The sequence below is a fragment of the Nuphar pumila genome, chromosome 7 (genome assembly GCF_984573655.1).
Source record: "Nuphar pumila chromosome 7, dmNupPumi1.hap1.1, whole genome shotgun sequence".
NCBI lineage: Eukaryota > Viridiplantae > Streptophyta > Magnoliopsida > Nymphaeales > Nymphaeaceae > Nuphar > Nuphar pumila.
In genome coordinates this window covers 15,011,528-15,037,129 of record NC_143255.1, presented here as the reverse complement: position 1 = coordinate 15,037,129, position 25,602 = coordinate 15,011,528, and the positions used below count along the sequence as shown (strand labels likewise).

Genomic DNA, 25,602 nt, shown 5'->3' with positions numbered 1-25,602 from the left:
GTGTATTACAGTCTATAAAGCATGTTCGTACCCAAATGTATAATGTTGAATTGCCTCTAATTACATGATCTACTAATTTCACCAACTGAAGTCAATTCTTTGAGAATTGAAAAGACGAAGCAATTATGAGTATTGTCATTTCCACCAAAGTGGAACGATAATGACTCAACTATGCTTGTCTCAGAAAATGCGAATAATAACAGGTCTCATATTTATCTTTTCAATATAAATCTCGTATAGAGCGATTTATCTTCCACTCATACAGAGAATAGAACAGTCGTTCTGAAGGCTGTTTATGAGAAGTGAGAGTATTTGAATATTTTTAGCCTGTTATTATTTGCAATCTCGAGTGGATCAAAATAATTGAGCTGTCATCTCTCACTGCAAGACAGTGAAGAAATTTCTGAAATTCATTGAGACAAAAATTATTGATTTTATACCAGATTTTATCTCAGGCCATTTGGATAAGAAGCTTCATTATGGATCTTGAGATTATAGATTCTATTGAGAAACTACTAAAGATCTTTTGTGATAATGAAGCAGATGTGCCATTTTCAAATAATAATAAGAGCTCAATATTGTGTCGATATATAGAGTTAAAATACTTTGTTGTTAAAGAAAGAACTGAGAATCTTCTGATATGTATTGATACAATTGGGATGAAGGAAATGACTGTGGATCTTCTTACTAAAGGGTTAGTACCGGGATTGTATTCCCAACATGTAAAGGGGATATATCTTTTTTATTTTTTCTTATGTATGACAATACATTATGTGATCACATTTAATTCTCTATGGCAATTTATAAATTATTGATTTTGCATAACGAACTCTCATATGGGTTAGAAAAAATGGCAGAATAACAATATTAAAGGACCAATAAAATAGGTAAGAGACCAACCTATTCATAAAAGTAATTTCAACATGCTTAAGCACTGAAGGTGAATTATAGTGTAGTACATGGAAATATGATATTTCATAAAGAAGTGTTCATCTTCATGACACATATGATTCATCCTTGTGATAAAGGGTAGCATGTGAACCAACATGAAAAATTGAATCGAGATAACGGTATAAATCTCGATTTAATGCACTTTTGGTGTCAATGGATCAAGTGAAAGAATGTTGGACATAATGGAACTGGGTTCAACCCATTTGGGTGACCCGATTTAACACCATTAGTGGGTCACATTAGTGGACCACATAATGGGGAGACAGTGACGGCCACTTTTCTCATTATATAAGGGGGTTGGCTGCTACGAAGATGATGAGTTTTTTCGTTGTAAGCCTACCCAAATTACACATGCAGATTACGTGGTATAGGGTCCTGCTCACCGTCGATTTAAGGTCTGGGCTCATCGTGTGTGTCAATCGGATAAGAAAAATGCCGAACACCCGCACGCGCACTCTATGGCGTCTTCAGGTATGCTTTCTGTGTATGTTGATACAAAAAACGCCAACACAGTAATCTAAGGGAGAGAGTACAGTATATTTTTTTCAAGCATGTGACAGACCAAATATGCAAATTGATAAGCACCATCTTTTTCTCTACATCTGTTTTACGTATTGTCTCTAATATTCGTCTCTCTCAACATGTTTGACAGACAAATGGAGGAGATCAGGCTGAGTTTGTAGAAAATCTTTTGCGTAAGAATGAATTCCTTGATGTAAAAGTAGTCCATGATTTTGCAGGGATCCCACGGTTTGTTACAGGATTCCATTCATAGTGCATTTGCACCACTGAAATACTAAAGTCCTGCTTGGTGCGTGCTTGAAGATATTTTCATTTTCTCCTGGAAAGCTTGTAACTTAGTTTTATTTTGTTTGTCAATTTTTTGTATGGATATAAATTTGTTAAATTTCTTTGTACATGCAAACTAGGAGAAAACACCACATTTTCACATTTTTTCCATTTTTTCAGATCTAACCTTATAGCTTCTATAGTAAAAAACAGGTTTTGGGTCATGTTTTTTAACATGTAAGTTGGCTTTCCAAGGGCTTCAAAAATCAACTGCCCACAATATACCAAAATTGCACGACTTAAATAACTATATTTTTGCAGTAAAAAAAATGACCCAAAATGGGATTCCTAACTAACAAACCGTGCTAAACACATCTATGAGGTAAGATTAGCACTTATGATTTTTCAGCTAGATTGTACATACAATAGATAATAGTATGTGACAGAGGTCGTATCTTCGTTTTATCTTGTGTGTCAATTTCTATATTCTACGTTTAACAGCATCAACGTTTATTTGCCAGTTGAGAGAGAGAGAGAGAGCATTCACCATTCAACATTACCAAAATACATCCAACAGAATATTGGATGGGAGAGAAACAAAAGAGACATAAGAGCAAAACAGCCACAATCTAGATGGTGATTGTGCATCAACCCCTCCCTCCCTTACTATGTAATTTAAGAGCCAGATACACATCAGACATGACCCATTGTCGAAGCCTTCCGAAATCGAATTTGATGCTCCTGAAGAAGAAGACGTTTCTTTCAGTCCATATGACCCACCATGCTGAAAGCAACCAAACCCGCCACAATAATCTCCATTTTTTTTGCATCGTACAATCCTGGGATCAAGCAAGTGGTCCCGAATAACGGAACACGGATGAGTTTGAAAAAATAAGTCTAGAGAGAGAGAGAGAGGTTTTGATCAGGTGTGATAACTGAGCAGGCTAAGATATTGGGGTTTTGATTTAATTATAAAAAAAGGTGTAGGATGTAAACAGTTGTTCATTATGGGCATCCATTTCTCTATTCTATTTGTAGCGAGGCTTGGGCCTGCTAAGACTAGCTTTTTTGAGTTAAAAAGGCCTTTTTTTTGCTACTTGTAATGGGGGAGAAACAGCCATCAGGATCATAAAACTAGCCATGTTGGCTTAGTCTGTCATACTTACGGTCATCATCATCTTAGTAGCATAAAACTCTGTGGGTTTACCACTTGTCCTCCAAAGAATTATCTTGCTTCGGCATATGCCAGAGAGTGATGCCCCTGGGATCTGAACCTTGACTGCCAGTCTAGCCGCCTAGGTCCCTTACAGCCGTGCCAAACTCCTTGGGGACTTGGAGTTAAAAGGCCTGCAACAATGCTCAATTTACTCCTGAAATTTCATAGAGAGCAGTGTCACAAATCTTTGTATGAGAATCATGAGACCTAAAAATTTTATTTTCTCATAAATTGATATGAAGTAATTATGATGTTCTCGAGATGGTGATATTTTGAAAATATCATGATATTTTCGTGATTATATCAACTTTTGAAAATTTCATCATAAAAAATTATGACCTATTTCAATATTTGTCATTTTTGTTATACTGATAGAGAAGGCTCAATCTTTGGGGTGGCAATCGGGTCGGGTTAACGGGTTGGCCGGTCAGAATACCTCAACAAGAACACGACCCGTTTATTAAACGGGTCGGATATAGCAAACACGAACACGACCCATTTATTAAATGGGTAACCCGACACGACACGGTTAACCCGTTTAATAAACGGATCAGGTCAACACGACAAGGTGACCCATTTATTAAACGGGTCGACCCGATAACATAGACACTATAACCGACCCGAGTAACCCGAATAACACAATTAGAAACACAAAAAAAAAATACATATTATATTTTTTTTCTGCAAATCTCAATATGGAATTCAAGCATATAAACGGGTTGCGGGTTGACGGGTTTGTGTACACGGGTTGACCCGCCCGCCTAACCCGTTTATTAAAAGGGTCAAACGGGTTGGTGGGTTGGCATACCCCTAACACGAGTATGACCCGTTTAATAAATGGGTTAGGCGGGTCGACCCGTTTATGACACGAACCCGTTTAAGCAAGACCCTAACCCGGCTAAGAAGCGGGTTGGCGGGTTGGGTCAGATTTTGCCACCCCTACTCAATCTTGGTGTAGCACTGTAGCTATCATTCACGCACAATTGTCCCCACAAATATGAATCCGAGTGTAAAAAGAGAAGCGGTTAAATGTGATAATGAAAAACTTGGGTTCTTCTTTGTGAATAGATGATAAGCAGTTTTGTTTATTTGCCCTTTTCTATTTGATTTTTTTTGGAACGTGATTCTTATTTCACCTTGATGGATGGTTGGCTTTTGGTATGATCCAGATCTGAATCTAGACTTTAAGCATTAAGTTTAAATCCAGATTCAAAATAGTTTTGACCATGTAGAGTTGAATCAAAATCTGGACGTTATATGATAATATCTTATCTAAATTAAAAGTCAGAAATATGTATTTTTTCATATAAAAAAAATGTACAAACAGGTAGGATTTGATTCGGGTCCAAATATAGATCCGGTAGAAGTTACTGATTTGAATCTAGTTCGGAATGGAAAGAGTCCGACAATACATGTCTGAATCAGATTCGAAAGCACATTCAAATTCTATTTTGAGTCAAGATCCATATTCAAGAATAATGCATCAGAATTGGATCGGAGGTCCAACTGAATCCAATCCATTGGTGAACGTGAATTAGATTAGGTTGGACACCTAACGGACCCAAATCCGATTACTTAGGTCTGACAAGCCCTGCTGGTTAGCCAAATGGTTGAACTTGGTAGCGAGATTAAACCCAATCCAAATATAGATCTTGAAATTGTACACAGTAAAAATGTAATGTAATGATGCGATTTGCGTGCAAATGAATTGGATTTGGATATACTAAAGGACCTTCTCAACTGGGCCTATATGAGATGATGTTATGTCCAATTAGGTAAGATTTGGTCATACCTGAACTCCCAACTAAATCCAACAACCCCAGCCACCACTATGCCGTGTCCTAGGATTATATGATCTGGGTTACCAAACTAGACAGTTCTTCCCTCCTTTCTTCTTCCTTTTTCTCACCTAATTCCCCATAAACAGCATTGGATCCACATTTATTTTAGTTTGTTCATCAAACACACCTATTACATAAATGCTCAAGGCGAGTCCAATAACGAACTCAAAATATCCATACCCGATAAAGATCCAAACATGATGCAAATTACACAAAAAAAAAATAGATTTGGATTTCGATCTAGTAAAGAGCATTTTAAGCTGGATCTAATATCCAAGGATTTCTCCTCCAATTAAGAGTCCAATGTTGTCAGTATTGGTATTGGACCTGAATCGATTTTCAAAATCATTAAGAGAATCGGCCCGATTCAGATTCTGAAACGAATCAAGCTGGATCGGACATTTTTTATTTTTAAATATAAAAATCATTAAAATTTAAGAAAAATATTGAAATATCAAAAATGGATTGAGGGCCGAATCAGCTTGTTGCGAATCGGTTTTGGGCCCAATACGAATCGGCCTGATACTGACTGCACTGCATGGGCCCCACCCTACGGTCCATGATCTGATTGTCATAACGAATCATATTCGATTGTTTTACTCGCGGCTCTGCTTTCTCACGTTTGCAATGATGTGAGAAAGCGAACTTTGTGAGAATAATTTTCTCACAGATACGAGAGAGAGATTTCTCAAAAGGGACCATGCAACCGTGAAATAGATGTCATAAAATGTGGAAAAAAAAAAGAAAATAACTATTATGGGCCGGGCTATGAAAGGAAGCAGCTTGCCTGACCCATTTTTTTAATTATTATTATTTAAAGAAAAATAGTCGTACAAAGATATTGAACTTTTGGATGAGACAAAACAGCTACTGTTCCAACGACCTTTTTTTTTTTACAATTAATTATTTAAATATTATTTTAATGGTTTTAACACGGGTCATGTTCTGATTGACATGTAATATTTTTAATTAGTTCTTGGCCGATTCAGAACGATTCACTTGAGAATCGGTATCGGCCCGCCTTCACCTGAATTGTTGGCCAGACGATTCGATGCCCGATACTTAAATAGATGTATCGTATGATACACCCGACCCATATCTCAATACGGATGTATATCATATCAATTTCTCTCAAAGTTAAGGTATGTATGATACAGTATGATGCTTACAACACTGATGTACATCTTTTGTATGTATTGGTTTTTAATATACATATTTTTTTGCTTGTTTTAGATATAATTTTAATCTTAGAAACATTTCTTGTTTCAAGCATCGCTACTTGATGATGCAGATCAGATAGATGATTCAAGCTGGGTCTAAAACTGACCCACTTGCACTCCTAATGCATCTTGTGATTGTGGATCAGGTGCAATGCAATATGATTGCACCCCTAAAAAAATGCAAAAAAGTGTCGGCCACACATGTAGGGGTTGGGGTGTCAATGGGTCGGGTTTGGTTTGGATTCAAGTAGAACTAGATACACCTGATTTGAGATGCCGATACCAAATCCAGACCCGGTTTCAACCGAGCCCACCATAAGAGAAACTATACCTGGATCCTATAAGGAATACATGAATCAGACCCATATCATACCCGATAAAATAATAATTTTTATTTTTTTTACATTGAAAATTTGTGGTTCTTAGCTGAAACTCGCGTCTGGTACAATGTTTCACAAACTATACCCGGGATCATATAATTGGACCCTTCGGGTCTGAGCTGAATTCTAATCGAACCTTCTTATTTATCACCAAACCCTGATTTGGTGCAAGTCAGGTCTGGGTCAAACCCAACCCGTTGACACCCCTATGTAGGGGCATTCTCAGGAGGATCAGGTGCAATGTGATTGCACACCTTTAGTCCCTTATCACACATCTATGGGGTAAAGCTTGTTAGCTGTGGGGCTCAACAACAGATGGTGGGTGATGAAAGGCAGCAGCACACCAAAAACGTGCAATTGCAATACACTTGATCTGCCCTACCACCTGTCCCATTAGCTTTGGGCCCACGGTCTGAACCAAACACGTGTCACCTGATCCGCATGACAAAGCTCTGTTCAGGATCCAGCCAAGATTTTAAGTATACTATCACTGCCTGATGATGCAGATCAGATATGAATCGAGCTAGGTCTAAAACAGACCCAATTTCAATCCTAACTCATCTAGTGGTCGCCTATCAGGTGCAATGCAATATGATTGCACAGAAAAAAGTGATGAAATACCAGCCACTTATGCAGGGCCACACATCCCGGAAGGATAAGGTGCAATGTGATTGCACACCCATCATCTTTGGGATACAGCCAATCAGCTGCAAGGCCCATCAGCAGATAGTGAGTGATTTCGGAGCAGAGCACAATAAAAGTGTGCAATCACATTGCACCTGATCTTGCCTCCCACCTCAGATTCACTTAAGAATAAGGTGTAACCGGGTTGAGTTCATCTGACTCGGGTCTAAAAGTAAGACCCAAATCCGACACAATCTAATTCGCGTTCGGGTCTAAAAGTAAGACTCACTTTTCTTTTGTTTTTTCACTCATATGTTTTCTTCTTTTTTTTCGCTCTTCTACAATCACTTCCAAAACGAATCTCGCTTCACGCTTCACGCTTCCTAGTAACTATCATCATGATCGGTTAGGGATGTAGAAATGCTGGAGTTCATACTCCGGTTCTGAACTGTATCCGGCCCATATTATCCAAGCCAGATTTTCTGAATCTGGGTCAAATTCAAAACAAGTAATGCTAGGTTTACCGGAATTTAGGTTGGGACCGGATAAACAAATAGGTTCAAAGCCCGGCTGGAATGAGATTTGACCCAAACTGTTTTATGTATTTTAAATGAAAACCAATATGCTTGACCTATTTCCTGTGGATGCAGTATGAAAGGAGGTCAAATCCCATCCTGATCCAAATGCCATCATGTGGTTTGACTTGGATCCAGATTTGTATACCGGCCCGCTCATTGAAAGTGAGATCCAGTGTTGGGCCAACCCTGACCTGACCCATATTAGATTTGGACCCGTTTGAAACAATGATTGCACACCTACCTTACTAACCCACCCATGGACCCATGTTCTGGGTAGATAGGGCTGCAAACAGATCGAATATGGTTAGATATCCAATCCGAGTTCAACGCTTTTTTTCAGATATGTATCCTTTAAGTAAAATTCGAATGCTGGTTGGGATCAGATTCAGAACTTTCAATTGGCACTTTCAGATTTGGGTCAGATTAAGATCAGCATTTTAAGTTGGATCTGAATCAAAATTTGACCCCAATACATTTTTTACATGTAAATAGCTTGTTTTTTTTTCAGATTCAGTATTATCACATGCATTTCAGATTGGGTTTCAGTCTAACCTTTTCGGATCTGATTCGTATTCGGATCCACTGTATGCTGTTTGCATTTCGGGTTAGGTTCGGATCTAACAAGATTCGTCTCGAACCCGACCCGTTTGCACCCGTACGTGCAAGGGAGTTGTTTGTCTTTGATCATGAAGTTTAGTGGCACTTTAGTCATTCTGACAATCCATCAGTTCCGGGAAACATTGGTGATACTCGTGTAATTTTAAGTAATCTGGCCGATAATTTCGTCCTTCCAGTTTTGCTCTCTCTCTCTCTCTCTAAATTCATGCGGACGCTCCATTTTCTTGAAATCGTCGATCTTCGATCTTTTTCTCCTGAGTTTCGCTGCTGAATTTTCAGGTCAGTAGTTCATCATTCCGATTCAAAGATGTCGCGATTTCTTCTTTTTCGTTATCTCGATTCATATTTTTCGCTTTTATTTTTCTTCGTGGGAGGCGAAATCTCGCATCTTCAGAAATTTCCCGGATCTATTTCTCTTCGCCCGTAATTTCATTTTTCTTAAAGCCCGTTTTGTTTACTGCAGATTATTTCTGCGTTTTTCATCGCTTCCCGTTTTTAAGGAAATATCTCTCTTTTTTTAAAGTTCTTGATGTCTTGATCTCACTAGTAGTATCCTAAATTGTTATTGCCGCCACGATTTGGGATTATGGTTTATTTTTGGTAATCCGAAACTCTTCTGATTTCCTGGAATTTTTTAAGAACTTGAACAAAAATGGGATTCGAAAAGCACCTTTTTGGGGGATTTTGGATTTGTTCCTTTTCTCTCTCGTTTTTGTGAAGTAAAAAGCGTTTTTTTTTTGTGTGTGTGTGGGGGGGGGGGGGGGGTTGACGATAATACTCTGTTTTGCTATCGATCCTTTGGGATTGGGGAGATTCTTTCGATTCGGAATTATTTTCCGGAAATCTGGATTCTTTTTGGATTTTAGTGTCGTTTGGATCAAAGGAACTCGTTCTAAGCGTAATTTTGATCGGAATTCTCGGTTCTGGTGTGGAGAGGCCACCCATGCAGGCGTGAACCTCATATAGGAGTGACGGATTTTATATTTTCCCGCACTATTCTAGATTATCTTGTTTTCGATGGTCTTGTTATTGTTGTTTTCCGGAAGTTTCTGTTTTCTCTTCTGAAAGTAGGTTATGTTTGGAATCGGAGAAGTCATTCACTTTTAGTGGAGAATTTAAGTTTTTCTTCTTAGTGGGGCGCTGGTTGTTTCTGAACTTGATCGATCTGAATTCGGATTAGGATTCTCATATTTAGTGTTGAACCAGTTTTTAGATTTTGATTTTATATAGAATTGGCACTTGATTTCGTCCTTCTGATCGTAGTCGCATTTCGTTGGTCTTTTGGGGTTTTTGCTGGTTCAATATAGGAGGAATTAGATTTTCAATTGTTTGAATTGCATGAATCTTATTTTACATTTTGGTAGCTCACATTCTTTTGAGTTTGGCCTTTACTTATCTTGTAGATAGGTGAAATTGGGTCAGCTTTGGATGATTGAAGTTTTGTAAGAAAGACATGAACCATCATCGCACGGCCTCCCCAGGTATATTAAGTGTGAAGCTTGAATGTTAATGGTGAATTGTTGATTTGAGAACTTGTGCATTGCCGTTATCTCTGAGGATTTTGGTTATAGTTGGTCGTAGAATATTACATCGTGTGTCGGAACTCTTGTTAAAAGACTGTGATTGGATTGTCATAGAAAAAATGTATACATGAAGTATTTGTATTTTTACTATGCTAGACATTTATCCCTGAATCTGGCTGTTGGTTAACTGTGCTTTGAAATTTCTGTAGTTTTTTTTAGTGCTAAAGTTAGAACTTTGAACATTTAACTGAACTGATTAAATGTTGGCTCTCTGGTTCTTTTTCTTTTCCCCTTTTTCTTTTGTTAGTAATAAAGATTTATGCTTTTCCTTTAGAAAAAAAAGACCTTATCTATTCATTTGTTTGTTCATTCACTCATTTCTACGAGTTAAGATTTCATATACCACTATCTACAGCAGTCACTTCTGGTAACTTTCCAATTTATTTTTCATTTACTGTGTTTGCATAGCAGCTTTCAATTTCAGTATTCTGATAAGAATGTGTTCATAATCATTCAAGTATATCTGCTGTCTGTTAGGGCATTGGTTATCCTGTGGGCTTTGATCTCAAAGCTGAAGGTTTGCTGAATTGTCCTTGTTTGTTCTGAAGGACCAAATGTGATTATTTCTGTCAAGGAGTCAGAGATCAAAAGGAATTTGACGTTTGATGTATAAACCATGGATGGCGTGGATACTTATGTTTTATAATGAATAATAAAGTTTCCTGCTCACTTAAGATAGTTGTAAATCATGTGGAAATACTTAAAACCACTGAGTATTGCATTTCTTCCTTTTGGGAGGGGAAGGCATTGTGTCTTCTACAAATGAGAATCTTCATTTTCATGGTTGGCCTCCAAAGGTTTGCATGGCATTTTTACTTTCTGTGCTGGTGCATGCATGCATGTATGTGTATGTGAGGCATCACATTTTGATTCTTGGTTAGTTTATATGTTTGATGAGTTATATGTATTCTGATCATACGTTTAACATTTTTAGTGACTCAAATTTGATCTACTTGGCCATTTTCCTGTATAAGACTTCAAAAAAAGGTCTTCAGTTATTTCTTGATCATTTGATTTGTTTTATTTTTTATAGAAAATTCAAGGAGATTGAAGGATTTTTTGCTTAGAAAGGATAATCAGTCTTGTGCGGATTGTGGTGCACCAGAACCAAAATGGGCGTAAGTGCACTTAACTTGAAGCTAAGTGTCTTGACATTCTGGTCTTTCTTTTGCAGTTATGCAACATAAATTCTCTTTGTATTAGAACACTTTTACATGCACTATGCTCTTGTTATAAAAGTTGTTGAAACTTCTGAAATTGTTATTTGGTGGGTCATGTAGAGCAGTGTTGTTAAAATCAGTTCACTAGGTGAATCGGTTTCTTAAAAAAAATGAAAAATTTGAATAGGCCTTGAATTGACCCCTTTTTACCATCAGAATTTGAATCGACCTTGAATTAGTCCCTTTTGAATCGTCTTTGGTTAAGAGTATTTTTTATTGGCCTATTTATTGATGAAGAAATTTAAGACTAGTAAATTCCAAATTGTGGAAGCACCTAATAAAGAAAGAATAGAAAAGAAACAAGAACAAAAATAAAGGATGGATCATATTTTTGGCTAGTACATCACATAATCAAGTATGTAGTTGACTACAAACCTAAAGGATCGTAACTACTTAGTTTGTCTCGTCGATGTCGTTGTTGTTTCTATTGTCCACTCCTGTAGTCCATAATCTTTAAAGGAGGTAAAAGGAAAAAGAAGAAGGCAATAACTGAATTTAACATAGTTTCATGTTAGCATCATCACATTCTGAGGCAGATGATGAATTGAGTTTACTATGGATTGTAGGCAAACTGTATCTACCTTATTATTATGATTAGAAAATGTTCTATTATGTCCTACTCAAAGTTATCTACTTGTTATCACATTCAAAAGATAGATAGTTTATTAATGATATTGAGTGGAATTCCATGCTTTTCCAAGTTTGAAGTCCGACAAGCATGATCCTCCTTATTCTGGTTCCCTTTCCTAGTTCCTATGTATTTTTAGGTGATCTCCCCATAAGCTCAGCGATACCAAGATTCTCCCTTCATGCTCCTTTCTTTTGTGGCACATAAACATTAGCAGGTTTTAGACCATAAAATCATCAAGCCAACAGTGTACAGGGCATCTAAAGTTTTTTAGGTGATCTATATTGATTTTTGGCTACTAGAATACCAGGAATCTCTTGCCTGGTAATATTGCAAACAAATTAAGAATGTGACTTAGGCAATGTTTAAAAACTTGTTGAGTCAACTCGATGACTCAGTTGGATCGGTTCGGTATGGCCATTCACCTCGTCAGAAAATTGAATGACCAGGTTTTCCACAAGACTTGGCGGAGTCACAAGTTGACTCAGCAGAGTCAATGAGTTTTCATATGACTCAGATATGACTCAGTCGAGTCATATGTATGTACATTTATGTAGTTGTTTATATATAACATGAGTTTACAATGTATATAGATTTTGCATAAATCTATGTACACTTATGTATCTCTGCATCATATATTTATATATGTCATTGATTTGACTCACTGAGTTTTGCGAGTCAGTCTCTGCAGAGTCGAGTCCCAAATAACTGGGTTTTAAAAAATTGGACTTAGGGGCCCTGAGTTTAAGTCTGCAGTTGCCACAAACACTACCCCCAAGTCCTCAACCACCAACAAGCACACACCCTAACCTAATGAGGAAAGATTGCTGAAATGGAACTTGTTTGCTTGACTTCTGTGTTGCATGCTAGAGTTGGACTATGGGAGTTTTGAAGTTCTATTTATCATATGGACCATGGTGGAGCATTTTTTGCCAATTTTCTTTGGTTAGCAGTTTGCTATTTGTTTTTCTCCTCATTTTCTTTGCTTAAGCTGTTTGCTACTTATATTCTTGGTTGTCACCTATGCAAATTTTCTGCATGTTTTTCCTTTCTGCAATTATATGCAGTTGTGATTTGGTGAGTGCTGGGCCTTTTCAGGTCTGCAAATATTGGAGTCTTTATATGCTTAAAATGTGGTGGTGGTCACAGAAATCTTGGTGCACATATCTCAAAGGTAGCCATCTGGAACTTTTATTGATATTAGTTTATTTCAGAGGTAGCCTTTCTGGGACTCTATTGGTCTTGATTTCAGGTGCTATTTTTTGCACTCTCCTCTGCAAAATTTCTGGATTTTCTGTTTGTTAAAAATGTACTTTCTTTTTTCTTTGTTTGGAATAAGCAGCAAACGTTCAACCTTTTTAAATGGATTTTGTTAATAGTCACAAGATGTAAAGCTTGGATTTTACATCCATTGCTAGATGAAATTCAAGGAATATCATTCATCATCAATTTTGAGGGAGTTCAATATGGCTCAGATATATGGCAATTGACTCCTTAAATTATTTTTTCCAGGTACTGTCTGTAACTTTAGATGATTGGACGGACGAGGAGATTGATTCTATGATTGAAGTCGGTGGGAATGTTTCTGCTAATGCTATTTATGAAGCTTTTATACCTGAAGGTTTTTCAAAGCCTAGACCTGATTCAACTTATGAAGAGCGGCTGAAATTCATAAGGTGGATTAATATTAGTTTTGATTCAAAATGTTTGCTGCTGCTGGCATGGACACTTTTTGAACAGGAATTTTGTGTGTATGTGTACATCTTTTCTGCAGATCTAAATATGTCCTGCAAGAGTTTTTGAAACCCAGCTTACGGATTGTTTCCTTTTCCAAGAACTCGTCTGCACAGCATTGTGATTCTGTAAAGGCATTGGATCCGGTTTTAGAGTCAAGCACATCAATGGAGATGGTACATGTTTCTCTTCAGAGTCATGTCATCCTTCAGCGAATTGGCATTGCTAGAGATATTTCATGTTTGGAATTGAATGTTCAATGTTTAATCCTGTTTATATCTTGAATTAATATGGTAACTGATTTGCGAGGTTGTGCTTGCTTTACTAGTCAATTTTTTGGCATGATGGCAGGCTGGCATGGTTGAATTCATTGGATTACTTAAAGTCAAGGTAATAAGAGGCATACATCTGGCTATTAGGGATATGCTGAGCAGCGATCCTTATGTGGTTGTATCTATTGGCCAGCAGGTGAATTGTGCATGCTAAGGCCCTCTAATTGCATAAGTTCTCATCCTGTTGTATGTCAGTATGCTTGATTTTATACCTGTGCACACTTTTGCAGAAAGCCCAGACTAAAGTAATAAAGAGTAATTTAAATCCTGTTTGGAATGAAGAGCTTATGTTATCAGTTCCAGAGGACTACCGACCCTTAAAACTGGTAATCCCATCAAACTATTATTTGCCTCTTGCTGATCCACCAGATAAGATATCCTGTAACTGATACATATATGTATTTGTTCTAATGTTTGACCAATTCTTTAGATTTAGGAGCCTACAACTTGGTGTACATGACCATTATAATAGGAATATTGCTGCATTTGGTGGTTGTGGTTGTGGCTATTATTGCAAATGAGCACCAAGAGCCTTTGAGAAATCAATAATGTTCTAATTAAAATGATGGCTTTTATGAGTCAAATGAAACCATTGCATCATATCATGATGTACTATCTTCTCATCTTTCACCAGTTATGGAGACATCTTGATGAGTTGTGGCAACTGTCATTTATCTGAAATTTGGCTAGGGTTTCATAAGTCATTTATTCTTTATGCAAAAACTAGTGGTGATTGAGTAGCAATTACACGTATTGCTGATAAATTAAATTTGAAATTTGTATAAAAATGTGATGAATCCAATTTGTTGTTATTTTTAATTCATTATAATTTTGTTGGCTTTATTAAGATTCAAAATAAGTTTGTGATTTTCAATGTTCTACAAGTATTTTATGTTTGTGGAGTTTTCAACATTTGACTGAACATAGAAAAATGGAAAAGACTTCATTTCAATTTTATATCAAGAATAAACATTTTTCTTTAAACAATTCAAACTTTAAAGGCCACTTTGAGACTGGGCTTAAAGAAGATGTAGATGTGATGGACAAAAGACAGCTTGCCTTTCATGATGTAGGACTAGAGGACTGATGTCTACTCTAAAACTAAAGAGGGGACAGAACATGTTTTAATCTCTCTCTCTCTCTTTCAGAATGTGCACCTGTTTGACCCCTCAATTTTCCAGCGGTTACCTGGAGAATTCTCTAAAGTGAGGGTTCTCATCTTATCTCCCCCACCATCATTGAATATATTAATTTTAATATAAAAATATGTGAATTCTGTGCATCGCTACCCCACCATATCATTTAAGAAATTAATTTTAATATTAAAACATGTGAAAGAACATATTGTGTTTTGTCTTAGTCTTTGCATGGATGTTTTTAGCATTTCCCTTTTATTAATTTGGTTGAGTTTTTTCAAGAGAAACAAGTTACCAAAAATATCTCAAGATATTCCATTGCCGAGAATATCATGAGAGCAATATTTGTGACTAGAATGAGTAGTCCAATAGCATATAATGTGTGATTCCCTGTTAACGCTGATCCCTGTTTTATATTGAAAAGGTTATTAACTATGTCACATGGGTGCGGGTGCGTGGGTGCGGCAAAATATATATATATATATATCCAAAAGTTGGTCATAAATGACCCTAGGTGTGTTGACCACATCGGGTGCCACACCAGCATCGTGTCGCGTCGACGCTGGTGCGGCACTTGGTTTGCCGAACCCGAATCCTATTAATATGTTGTTTAGCAGCATGAACCAAATAGGTGGGGCAGATTTCTAGGATAAATGGCCATGTTGATGTCTTAAATCCTATATAACATTGGTGCTTCTACAAGAGTGTCATATCCATATTGAGCCAGGCTGACACTAGTACTGGTGCTTCATGGGTACGGGTCAGGCCAGTTTCAAATTTGACCTCATTCATACCTAAGCCATTATTTTAGATCATTTCATCTATTCTTGTGTGTATATATATAGGGGGCGGGGGGCGGGTTGACCAAATCTGACTTCATGGATGTGTTTGGCATGGTCAAAATAGTAGGAATCAACTCTTGAATCATAGTTTATGGACATACAAACATGTTTTTTTAGGTTTGAAAATTTGGTACATTGTTGGCCATTGATTTTTCAAGCCTCACAAGTTCTGACATATGCATCATAAAAACATGATCCAAATGTCAGTTTCTACTAAAATTAATATATAGATCATATCTGGAAGGTTGGATGTGTAAAATAATGAAAATATTACATTTTTTCACTAAGGGGTTCCTTACCCACGAGGGTAACAAACATTACCCTTATATATAGGGTAAAATTTTTATGAGGTTTGAAAATTGATGGTGTAAAATTTTATAAATATCATAAATATCCAAGGCTTAAAAAATAATATTTTTTATCAAAAAAATACAATCCAGGTGTCTTTTGCTAGCAAATCGACCATACCGAACGCATCTGCAAGGTCTGATTTGCGAATCTGGAAATCCCCCATCCGCTCATGGTAGGTTTCAGTAGGCACAAATCGGTGTACGCAGCTACCCTCTACTATATATATCCTCATAACCATGCTTTGGATTAAGTCAATATAACAAGAAATCTTGATTTTTAGTTAATCAAGTTTTTAGTGTAATATGAACCATTGATTTTTTTTGTTGAGCTAAAAACACATCTAAACATAAAAAAACCTTTAAACCAATACATGTTTTCTACTAAATAAAGTATAGAGATCACATCTACATGTTTAAATTAAGTAAAAAACACATGTAAATATGTTTTTAAAGGGGTCTGAGACAATCTGGAAGATAAATGGTATATAACCTGCACATTTCTCTCTCTCTCTCTCTCTCTCTCTCTCTCTCTCTCTCTCTATATATATATATATATATATATATATATATATATATATATATATATATATATAAGGTAAAAAAAAAGAGCGATGTGGTAGCCATCTAGAAAGCTCCATTGGAAGAAGATGAACTTTCTTCCTTTTGGGATTGGGATGTGGTAGCCATGGCTAGCAACTTCTTCCATTTTGAACAAACCGGTTTGATATGCCCCGGTTTCTTACAAAAGTGACACACAATTTTGCTATAATCTCTTTTTCCGCCTTGCCCACTATTTTTCTTTGTTCATTGATTTTGATTTTTGAAGTGGAGAGGTTTGTAGGTTCTCAAATTGTTTCTCGGTCTTGAAACGACATTAACACCTTCACCTTCTTCTTGGTTGGAAGGTGTAGCAAGAACATTTGGATTATTTTTGCTTATACCCATATGAGTCTTTTCCCACTTAATTTAATAATTATATCTTCAAAAGAAGGGGAAGTAAATGCGGATAGAAGGGAGAATCATATTTGTTCAAATTCGGGTCTAAGCCCATTTAGACAATTAAAAAAATGATCATCTTCTAATTGTTTATGCCTAAGCTCAATGGCTTCACCACTCTATTTGGGCTCAAGCATGACAAGTTCATCCCAAATAGAGGACAACTCCGCGAAATACTCTTTAATAGTCATTTTGCCTTGTTAGAGGGTCAAAGCACTTTTTTTGAAAATAGTACTTGTGGGACAAGTCTCTTGAAGTGTACATTTTTTCAAGATATTGTCATGCTTGTGAGGCTTTTTTGGATTTGATAATGTTGGCATTGATTCTTGTTTCAACGAATGAGAAAATCCAATATAGGATTTTAAAATTTTTCATCTCCCATTCTTCATGTTTCTTACTATAGTCTTCAAGCGCTTTGATTCTCTCTTCACCTTCAAGAATCTTTATTTCTACCAAATTAATCATTGGTTTTGGTTTCGGTATTGAGCCTTGAACATATCTCCAAAGCCCTTTACCCTTGATATGAGCTTCCATATTACCGGCCCAAATATGATAATTTGAGCCATTGAGTTTGAACCAAAGAGAGAAGTGAGTCTTTTTTCCCCATTTTGAGAAGAAAAGAATATAGAGTGAAGAAGATCTTACCACAAGTTAGTCTTTAGAGCTTACTTGATGTGGTATGATTCTTTCGATATATATTGCAAGTGGTCGTCACGCCGAAGATTAAGAGAAAGGTAGGTGCATGCTTTTCGCCGCACACGATCTTCTTTAATAATTCTCAACCTTACTATGATACCATGTGAAGAATCCTTGCAAACAATCAAGTTTTCAAGTAACTTGATACTTCAAATACTCAAAACACACAATAGCATTCAAATGCTTTACACCACAAAAGAAAAAAAGTTGTATAAATGCACAATGTTTATAAGCTTAAGGAGACAAAACTCCTTAATGTAATAAGTCTATACAATGAGCTCACATAGCCCTTATTTATAAGGCTTTCCAATTCTTAAAGAGACGTTGGGCTGATTCCCAACAGCTTTAATAAGAGCCATTGGGAATAGCCCAATGTCTCTCATTTTCAAACTGTGTTGACTGTTGTACACTGTACACAGTACAAAAATATTACATAAAAAAGAACAAAAATAAAAATAAAAAATTACAAAAATAAGAAAAAATTAAAATAAAAGATAAGATTCGGAACGATAAAAGATAAGATTCGGAACGAAGAGATACGTAAGAAGGTAGGTGTTGCACCCATTGAAAATAAGATGCGAGAGAATCGTTTACGGTGGTTTGGACATATTCGGCGAAGGCCTAATGATGCTCCAGTTAGAAGGTTGGAGAAATGGGAAAATATATTAGTTAAAAGAGGTCGGGGTAGGCCTAGGAAGACTTGGATGGAGATGATAGGAAAGGATATGAATGCTTTGAACCTCACCGAGGACATGGCGTTGGATAGAAATGATTGGAGGAAAAGGATTCATGTGGAAGACCCAAAATGAATTTCTTTTTTGGTTCATATCGTTGACCCCAATTGTTTTGGGATGAAGGCGTAGTTGTTGTTGTTGTTGTTGTAAGAAAAAATTAAAAATGAAGAATTACAATCATATTAAAAAACATGAATGTGTAAAATGTAAAAATGACTATAATACCCCTACAGCTAATACAAGAAAGAAATGTATATTTTATATATATAAGTAGATGAATACATGTACATATATATGAAATATATATGTATATGTATCTTCTTTTATATATATAAAATATATATAAAAAATACATTGTCTTATGAATTACAATTTAACATTACAATTTAACAATATCACGCTGACCTAGGTGAATCAACCTGATAGAATGCTGAGTGTATGTCAATTAGGATACTGTCTAGCGGTTTCTGATACACCATCAAATGTTGGTTTGGCTAAAACTAGGGATGGCAGTGGACCGGGGGAAAGCGGGGCCCCGCCCCGCCTCGCCTCGTTTGGACCGGGGATGAAGGGTATGAAACGGGGATGGAGGCGGGGGTGGAGGATAAAATCCATCCCCGCCGCGGAGGCGGGGCGGGGGTGGACGTGCACTTTTCCCCGCCCCGCCCCGTCCCCGCCTAATCCCCGCCCCAACCCCGCCGCGACCACTTTTCCCCGCAATATCCCCGCCCCGCCCCGCCTCATCCCCGTTTGGACCGGGGATGAAGGGTATGAAACGGGGACGGAGGCGGGGGTGGAGGATAAAATTTTGAGGCGGGGCGGGGGTGGAAACCTTGTCCCCCGCCCCGCCCCACTGCCATCCCTAGCTAAAACCAAGTTGGATGGTAAGTGGACAGCATCCAATTAGGATCTGTTCCTATAGCTTACTATACTCCATCTACTCATTGCCTACCTACATTGACTGCGTCTCTTGTTGGCCTTATCCAACCTAAAACTGAACCCTTGATGTGTGAGATTCATGACTGCAGTGCTAACCACTATAAACCATTTGGAAAAAGTATTTATCCATGTTGCATCATAATTGGATGCAGTGATGATGGACCATCAATGAAACATCAGTGTTTCTTCCTTGCCCAGTGCTTTACATTGTGACCAATATGCAGAAAAGTAAATTTCATCTGCTAGCAAAAATTCATGAATTTCATATTACTTTTTACACACGTGCAAACTTTGTTGGTGGTTTTTCTATAAGATAATGGGATACAGTTTATTCATTTCAGTCGCTGCTTTTCTTATCTGATGCAGTGGTGAGGGTCGGCTGCAACTTACCGGCTGGCAGGAAGAGGAAACGTGACTCTCACGTTCAACAATGGGCAGAAATAAGAGAAACAGTCACCCAAAATGATGGTGACTGTGTTAAACCTCCTTTTATTGAAAAAGAGAACTTCAATGAACGAATAACAATATAAACTATAAATGAAAATAGCAACAATGCAAAGGAATGAGACAAAAGACTTAATACTGAAAGAAGAAGACAAAGAGGGGAATAAAAGATATGCTGAAAAGGAAAAACTGCAAGAAGGGAAAAGCTGCTGGAAGTTTCAACGTTCTCTGCCTTTCACGAAACCCTAGGCAACTTATTTAAAGGGCTTCAGTTTGGATCCGGGTCTCGGGTCCGGACCTGGACCCGAAACAATGCCTGGGTGTTGTTGGGTCTGTGATGCTTGGGCCTGCTCTGCATCATTCTCCCCGGGTTGGGAAGAAGTCGGCTCCGACGACTTGTTGTCACCACACTGTTTACAATTCCATCTAAAAGTTTGGCCAAGTTTTGGGCATGAACATTTAAAAAAGTACATTCCGCCTAAGATAATGTAGTGCTCAACGATATTCTTTGCAACTTGTAAGTGATCAAAACTCCTTCCCATAATCGCCACAAGGTATGTAAAGAGATCTAGTAGCTGCAGTGCCATTGAAGTCGCTTGAATCACTGTGGCTCCCCATAGTTGCATACTGTCCTCCAGAAAAAAAAACTCACCAGCTGATTCACCCCATAAATTATGAAAAAACTTATTCAGCTCATTTGCAAATGGATTGATTCTATCACCAAGATGTTCAACGATCAGAGATACCAAGTTTGAAACTACCACCTTCAATTCAAACATTTGCACCGCTCCAAACAACTTGAAACACAGACTCCAACACATTTGGAAACAACCAGAAGGACCTAGTTCATAATAATTATCATCATCAATAAGAGAATACAACGACCAAATTGTTGCAAGTTCAACTGCTAGATCGTTATCCTGGAGCAAGATAATCAAAGCATACCACACTGGTTTCCTTAAACCGCCTTTGATCTCTTAAACCCATTTTCCAAAAATCCATGCAACTTTTCGATGTATAATTCGCTGATTAGGATGGTTATTTGAGAGTTCAAGAGACAAAGCCCCTTCATACCAAGTCTTGAAGCTGTGATATTTTGACAGTTCGTGATATGTATGTCCAGCAGAGCCATAGGCAGCTTCCTTGAGAAACAAGGCAGTCGGTATTTCAGGTTCTATTGCTGAGAATCCAATCATTGCTGTGTGGATCCTCTGATTCGTCTGGAGCGGAGGAGGCAAATCGGAGTGGGGAGGGAGAGCCGAATTCGGACCTTTGTCTTGTACAGGCTGAACATGCATCGGCTGATCTGGGTCGACTGTCGCAACTTCAATGAGGACGACAGCATCGTCGGCCACTCTCGAACCCCTTTGACGTGTAGTCACCGTGTACGGCTCCATCCGCGACTCGATGACCGCGATCCGAGTTTCGACCCCATCGAGTCGTTTGGACATGCTAGCTACATCCCGGCTGACACACAATAGATCTTCGTTCATTTGGGTCATCATCTTCATCATACGTGACATTTGATCTTTCCTACCGGCGTCCTCCTGCTCCTTTCCGGTTACCGGATCGTTCCTCACATTTGGCAACATGCTGCCAGCGACGGAGGATACCCGGTGCTCTGATACCATTTGATGCAGTGGTGAGGGTCGGCTGCAACTTACCGGCTGGCAGGAAGAGGAAACGTGACTCTCACGTTCAGCAATGGGCAGAAATAAGAGAAACAGTCACCCAAAATGATGGTGACTGTGTTAAACCTCCTTTTATTGAAAAAGAGAACTTCAATGAACGAATAACAATGTAAACTATAAATGAAAATAGCAACAATGCAAAGGAATGAGACAAAAGACTTAATACTGAAAGAAGAAGACAAAGAGGGCAATAAAAGATATGCTGAAAAGGAAAAACTGCAAGAAGGGAAAAGCTGCTGGAAGTTTCAACGTTCTCTGCCTTTCACGAAACCCTAGGCAACTTATTTAAAGGGCTTCAGTTTGGATCCGGGTCTCGGGTCCGGACCCGGACCCGAAACAATGCCTGGGTGTTGTTGGGTCTGTGATGCTTGGGCCTGCTCTGCATCATTATCTCATGGTAACCATTGAAAAAATATGGATATTTTACTTGCCCCAATTAGTTATATATCACTTGGTAAATGTGACATCTTTGAGATACATGGTTGTGTTAAATTGTAATTCATAAGACAATGTATTATATATATATATATATCCATCTACTTATATATATAAAATATATATTTCTTTCTTGTATTAGTTGTAGGGGTATTTTAGTCATTTCTAAATTTTACGCATATTCATGTTTTTGAATATGATTGTAATTCCTCATTTTTAATTTTTCTTATTTTTTGCAATTTTTCCATTTCTTATTTTTGTTCTTTTTATGTAATATTTCTGTACACTTACGCTGACTGTGTACAGTGTACAACAGTCAGCCACTGACTGTTGTACATAGTTTAAAAAGATAGACGGGCTGATTCCCAACGTCTCTAATTAGAGCCGTTGGAAATAGCCCAACGACTCTTTAAGTGTGCCTTATGAACAAGGGCTATGTGAGCCCATTGAATACATGTATTACAGTAAGGAGTTTTGTCTCCTTAAGCTTATAAACACTGTGCATTTATTGCACTTCTTTTGTGGTGTAAAGCTTGTAAACACTGTGCATTTATTGCACTTCCTTTGTGGTGTAAAGCTTATAAACACTGTGCATATATATATATATATATATATATATGTGTGTGTGTGTAGGGCTAATGTTTGCTACCCTGTAGGTAAGGAACCCCTTAGTGGAAAAATGTAATATTTTTATTTTTTCAGTTTTTTTGGACATCTGACCCTCCAGATGTGATGAACATACTAAGTTTAGTAGCCTTTGGATCATGTTTTTCCAATGGATTTTATAAGGGTTGAAAAATCAATGGCCTACAGTATACCAAATTTTTAAACCTCAAAAAAACATATTTTTATGTTGAAAAACTACAATCCAAGGGTCGATTCCTGCTATTTTTACTCTGCTGAAGACATTCATGAGGTTAGATTTGGTCAAAACAACCTCTCCCTGTGAGTTCCAACTAGGAGGTTCTTCCTTACCCACGAGGGTAACAAATACTGTCTTGATATATATAGGGCCAATCGAATATATTAACTAGAAATATTTGAAGTAGAGTTATTAAACCAAGATTTTGATGGGGTTTTTGTTTTTCCTTAAAGTTCCATCTTATAGATGTGATGCATTTTTGGTTTTATAGGGAACGGCTCTTGGGTCATTCAATTATGATGCATAAGCATGATCTTTTAAGGCTTGAGAATCAACGGCTAAGGATTTCCATAAATATTCAAACATGCAAAATCATGCTTTTTAATCGAAAAATACAATCTCACAGTCAATTCTTGGCAAATGGACCATGCCGAACACATCTGTAGGGACAGATTTACAAAAAAAAAGTGTCAGAAATGCCTAGTTCACACTCACATATTTTCAATTAACATATTTTAGTAGCCCTATATATATGTTTAAAATTTATGTCTTACCCTACACACCTGCACCCAGACCTATCTGACATAGATTTAATTATTTTTTTCTAACAGTGGCAGCTTCTGGTAAGAAACTCTAATATAATCTCTGGAAAGGTGGTCCTTTCTTTTTGGGGGTGGTGTGGGTGTTGTGTTGGAGAATGGTGGTATTTGAACCTAAGAGCCTTTAGTTAGAATTGTGGGACGCTATCCAGTCAAAGCATCTTATTTGACCCTACAGCATGACAATTTCTGCTATGACTTCCCTATTAATTCTTTAGATATGCTTCTGGTATGCCAGACTATGGGCATTTAGAGTATTAATGCTAAAAAGAAACCAATAGTATTAACACACTTTTTCTATTTTTAAATTTGCATGTTAAAAATATACACAGTTTGAAGATCCTGTTCACATGAATTTATGCCTTGTGACTTGAGTGCAGGTATTGCAGGAGTGGATTATTTAGAATTTATCAGTCTTAATCATATCTCTTTCATTTCAGCCTTATTAAGGATGGAGGTTTTACTTTCTTCTATTATAAATAGGTTTTTCGATAATTTGAAGTGTGGGATGGATTCTGATATTGTCTCTTTCATTAGCTTGATTCCATTTAGAGTGTTGAACGATTTTTCCTTTTCTAGACTTTTTTCTCTTAGGCTTTGATAAATTATCTCCTTCGGACAGAAAATAAAAGTGGGAATTGAGGCTTCAAGTCCACAAATTTGTAGCTATCCTTTTACATGGAGATTTCGTAAAATGATAGATCCTATGCATCTTCCTTTTTTAATTCATCAATCATTCTTGGGGTTTAATTACTGAGAATTCGTGCAGAAAGTATTTGATTATGACACGTTCTCTGCCGATGACGAGATGGGAGAGGCTGAGATCGATGTGCAGCCACTGATCACAGCTGCTACAGCTTTTGATGACCCAAGTGCTCTTGACAACATGCAGATCGGGAAGTGGTTGGCTTCAAGAGACAATGCGCTTCTCGATGACAGCATCATAAACATTGTAGATGGGAGAGTGAAGCAGGATGTCCATCTGAAGCTTCAAAATGTGGAGTCTGGGGAGATAGAATTAGAACTAGAGTGGATTCCCCTGGATCAATAGCATCATGTCATGTGTAGGTGGTCTTGAATTTATCCAATTTTAACTATCCTTTTGTAATATATAATAGCTTTATTGTCAATCATCCCTGTGATGAATTTATCTTTTTCTCTCCCTTTAATTATTTTTTACTTGTTACTGTGTCTTGCCTGCTATTTTTTCTCTTGTTTGATAAATGTTCGTCCAATTTCCCTTGTATTAAATCGGTTACTCCTTTACAATGTAGTTGGCAGCAATTAATACGACTGTGTGTGTGTGTGTGTGTGTGTGTGTGTGTGAGAGAGAGAGAGAGAGGTGCTCACAAGTGTGTGTTCGGACCAGGAGTCCTTGGCTGATGGTGGGACACAAATTCAGTTCAAACCCATAAACAACAATAGCTTTTAGTTTGAATTTCAAGTTCATGATTGAATTTATGAAAAATTGGGGAAAGGGGAAAAAAACTTGAAATGATGTTTTGCTATCTATCGCCAGTACTATGAAAATTCTGACCTCTGGAAAATATTTCTGTTCACAGGAGCCATTTTGATGCTTTTGACAAGGTTATGTAGAAACCTGTACTATCAGTTTCAAGGGAAATGTCTATGTTTTTTAACATGTTTGGTCACTCCCTTGAGCGTTTAGGCACAACCCATTGGTGGTAGCTGTGGGAAACAATCTAATGAATTAGCAAACTGGAGAGCTCGTGGCATTGGATGCAACATTCTCTATTTGTACATGTTTTTATCTTTCCATTAATCTTTAGAATTTCTCTATTTTTACAAAGGGTAAAGGTTTGCTACAAGGATTATATTTATATTCGATCTGTCTTAACCTGTTTGTTCAGGTTCTTTTTTGTTAGAACAAACCTTGTAGCTGCCATTTAAATGTTCTTTTTAGCAAGAATAGGCACTGGCTTTTCTACTTAAAAAAAACATGATCCAAAGGTCGATTCGCACTAAATCAAACGAAGACATTTTGCAATGTTAACTAGGTCGTAGGTGCATTCAACTGTAGCAAATGTACATCTTTATTCAGAGGAAGATGGTTTTTGTCAGCTCCACACCCAACCTAGCAGGGCAGGCACCAAAAATGGGCCCAAACAAGACCAGGTAGTGTATACTTGATGGACTGCTCAGA

At 37.4% G+C, this 25,602-nt stretch overlaps 1 protein-coding gene across 1 annotated transcript; it reads left to right on the top strand.

The window, feature by feature from the left end:
• Positions 1 to 8,441: 8,441 nt before the first annotated feature.
• LOC149831239 (ADP-ribosylation factor GTPase-activating protein AGD12-like) lies at positions 8,442 to 24,624 on the top strand. Its single transcript, XM_090012018.1, has 9 exons — positions 8,442 to 8,496; positions 9,621 to 9,698; positions 10,834 to 10,918; positions 12,747 to 12,822; positions 13,161 to 13,324; positions 13,423 to 13,558; positions 13,734 to 13,850; positions 13,945 to 14,040; positions 24,208 to 24,624. Exons 2-9 carry the CDS (start codon positions 9,671 to 9,673, stop codon positions 24,487 to 24,489), a joined length of 984 nt encoding a protein of 327 aa, XP_089868144.1. The 5' UTR covers positions 8,442 to 8,496; positions 9,621 to 9,670; the 3' UTR covers positions 24,490 to 24,624.
• Positions 24,625 to 25,602: the final 978 nt, after the last annotated feature.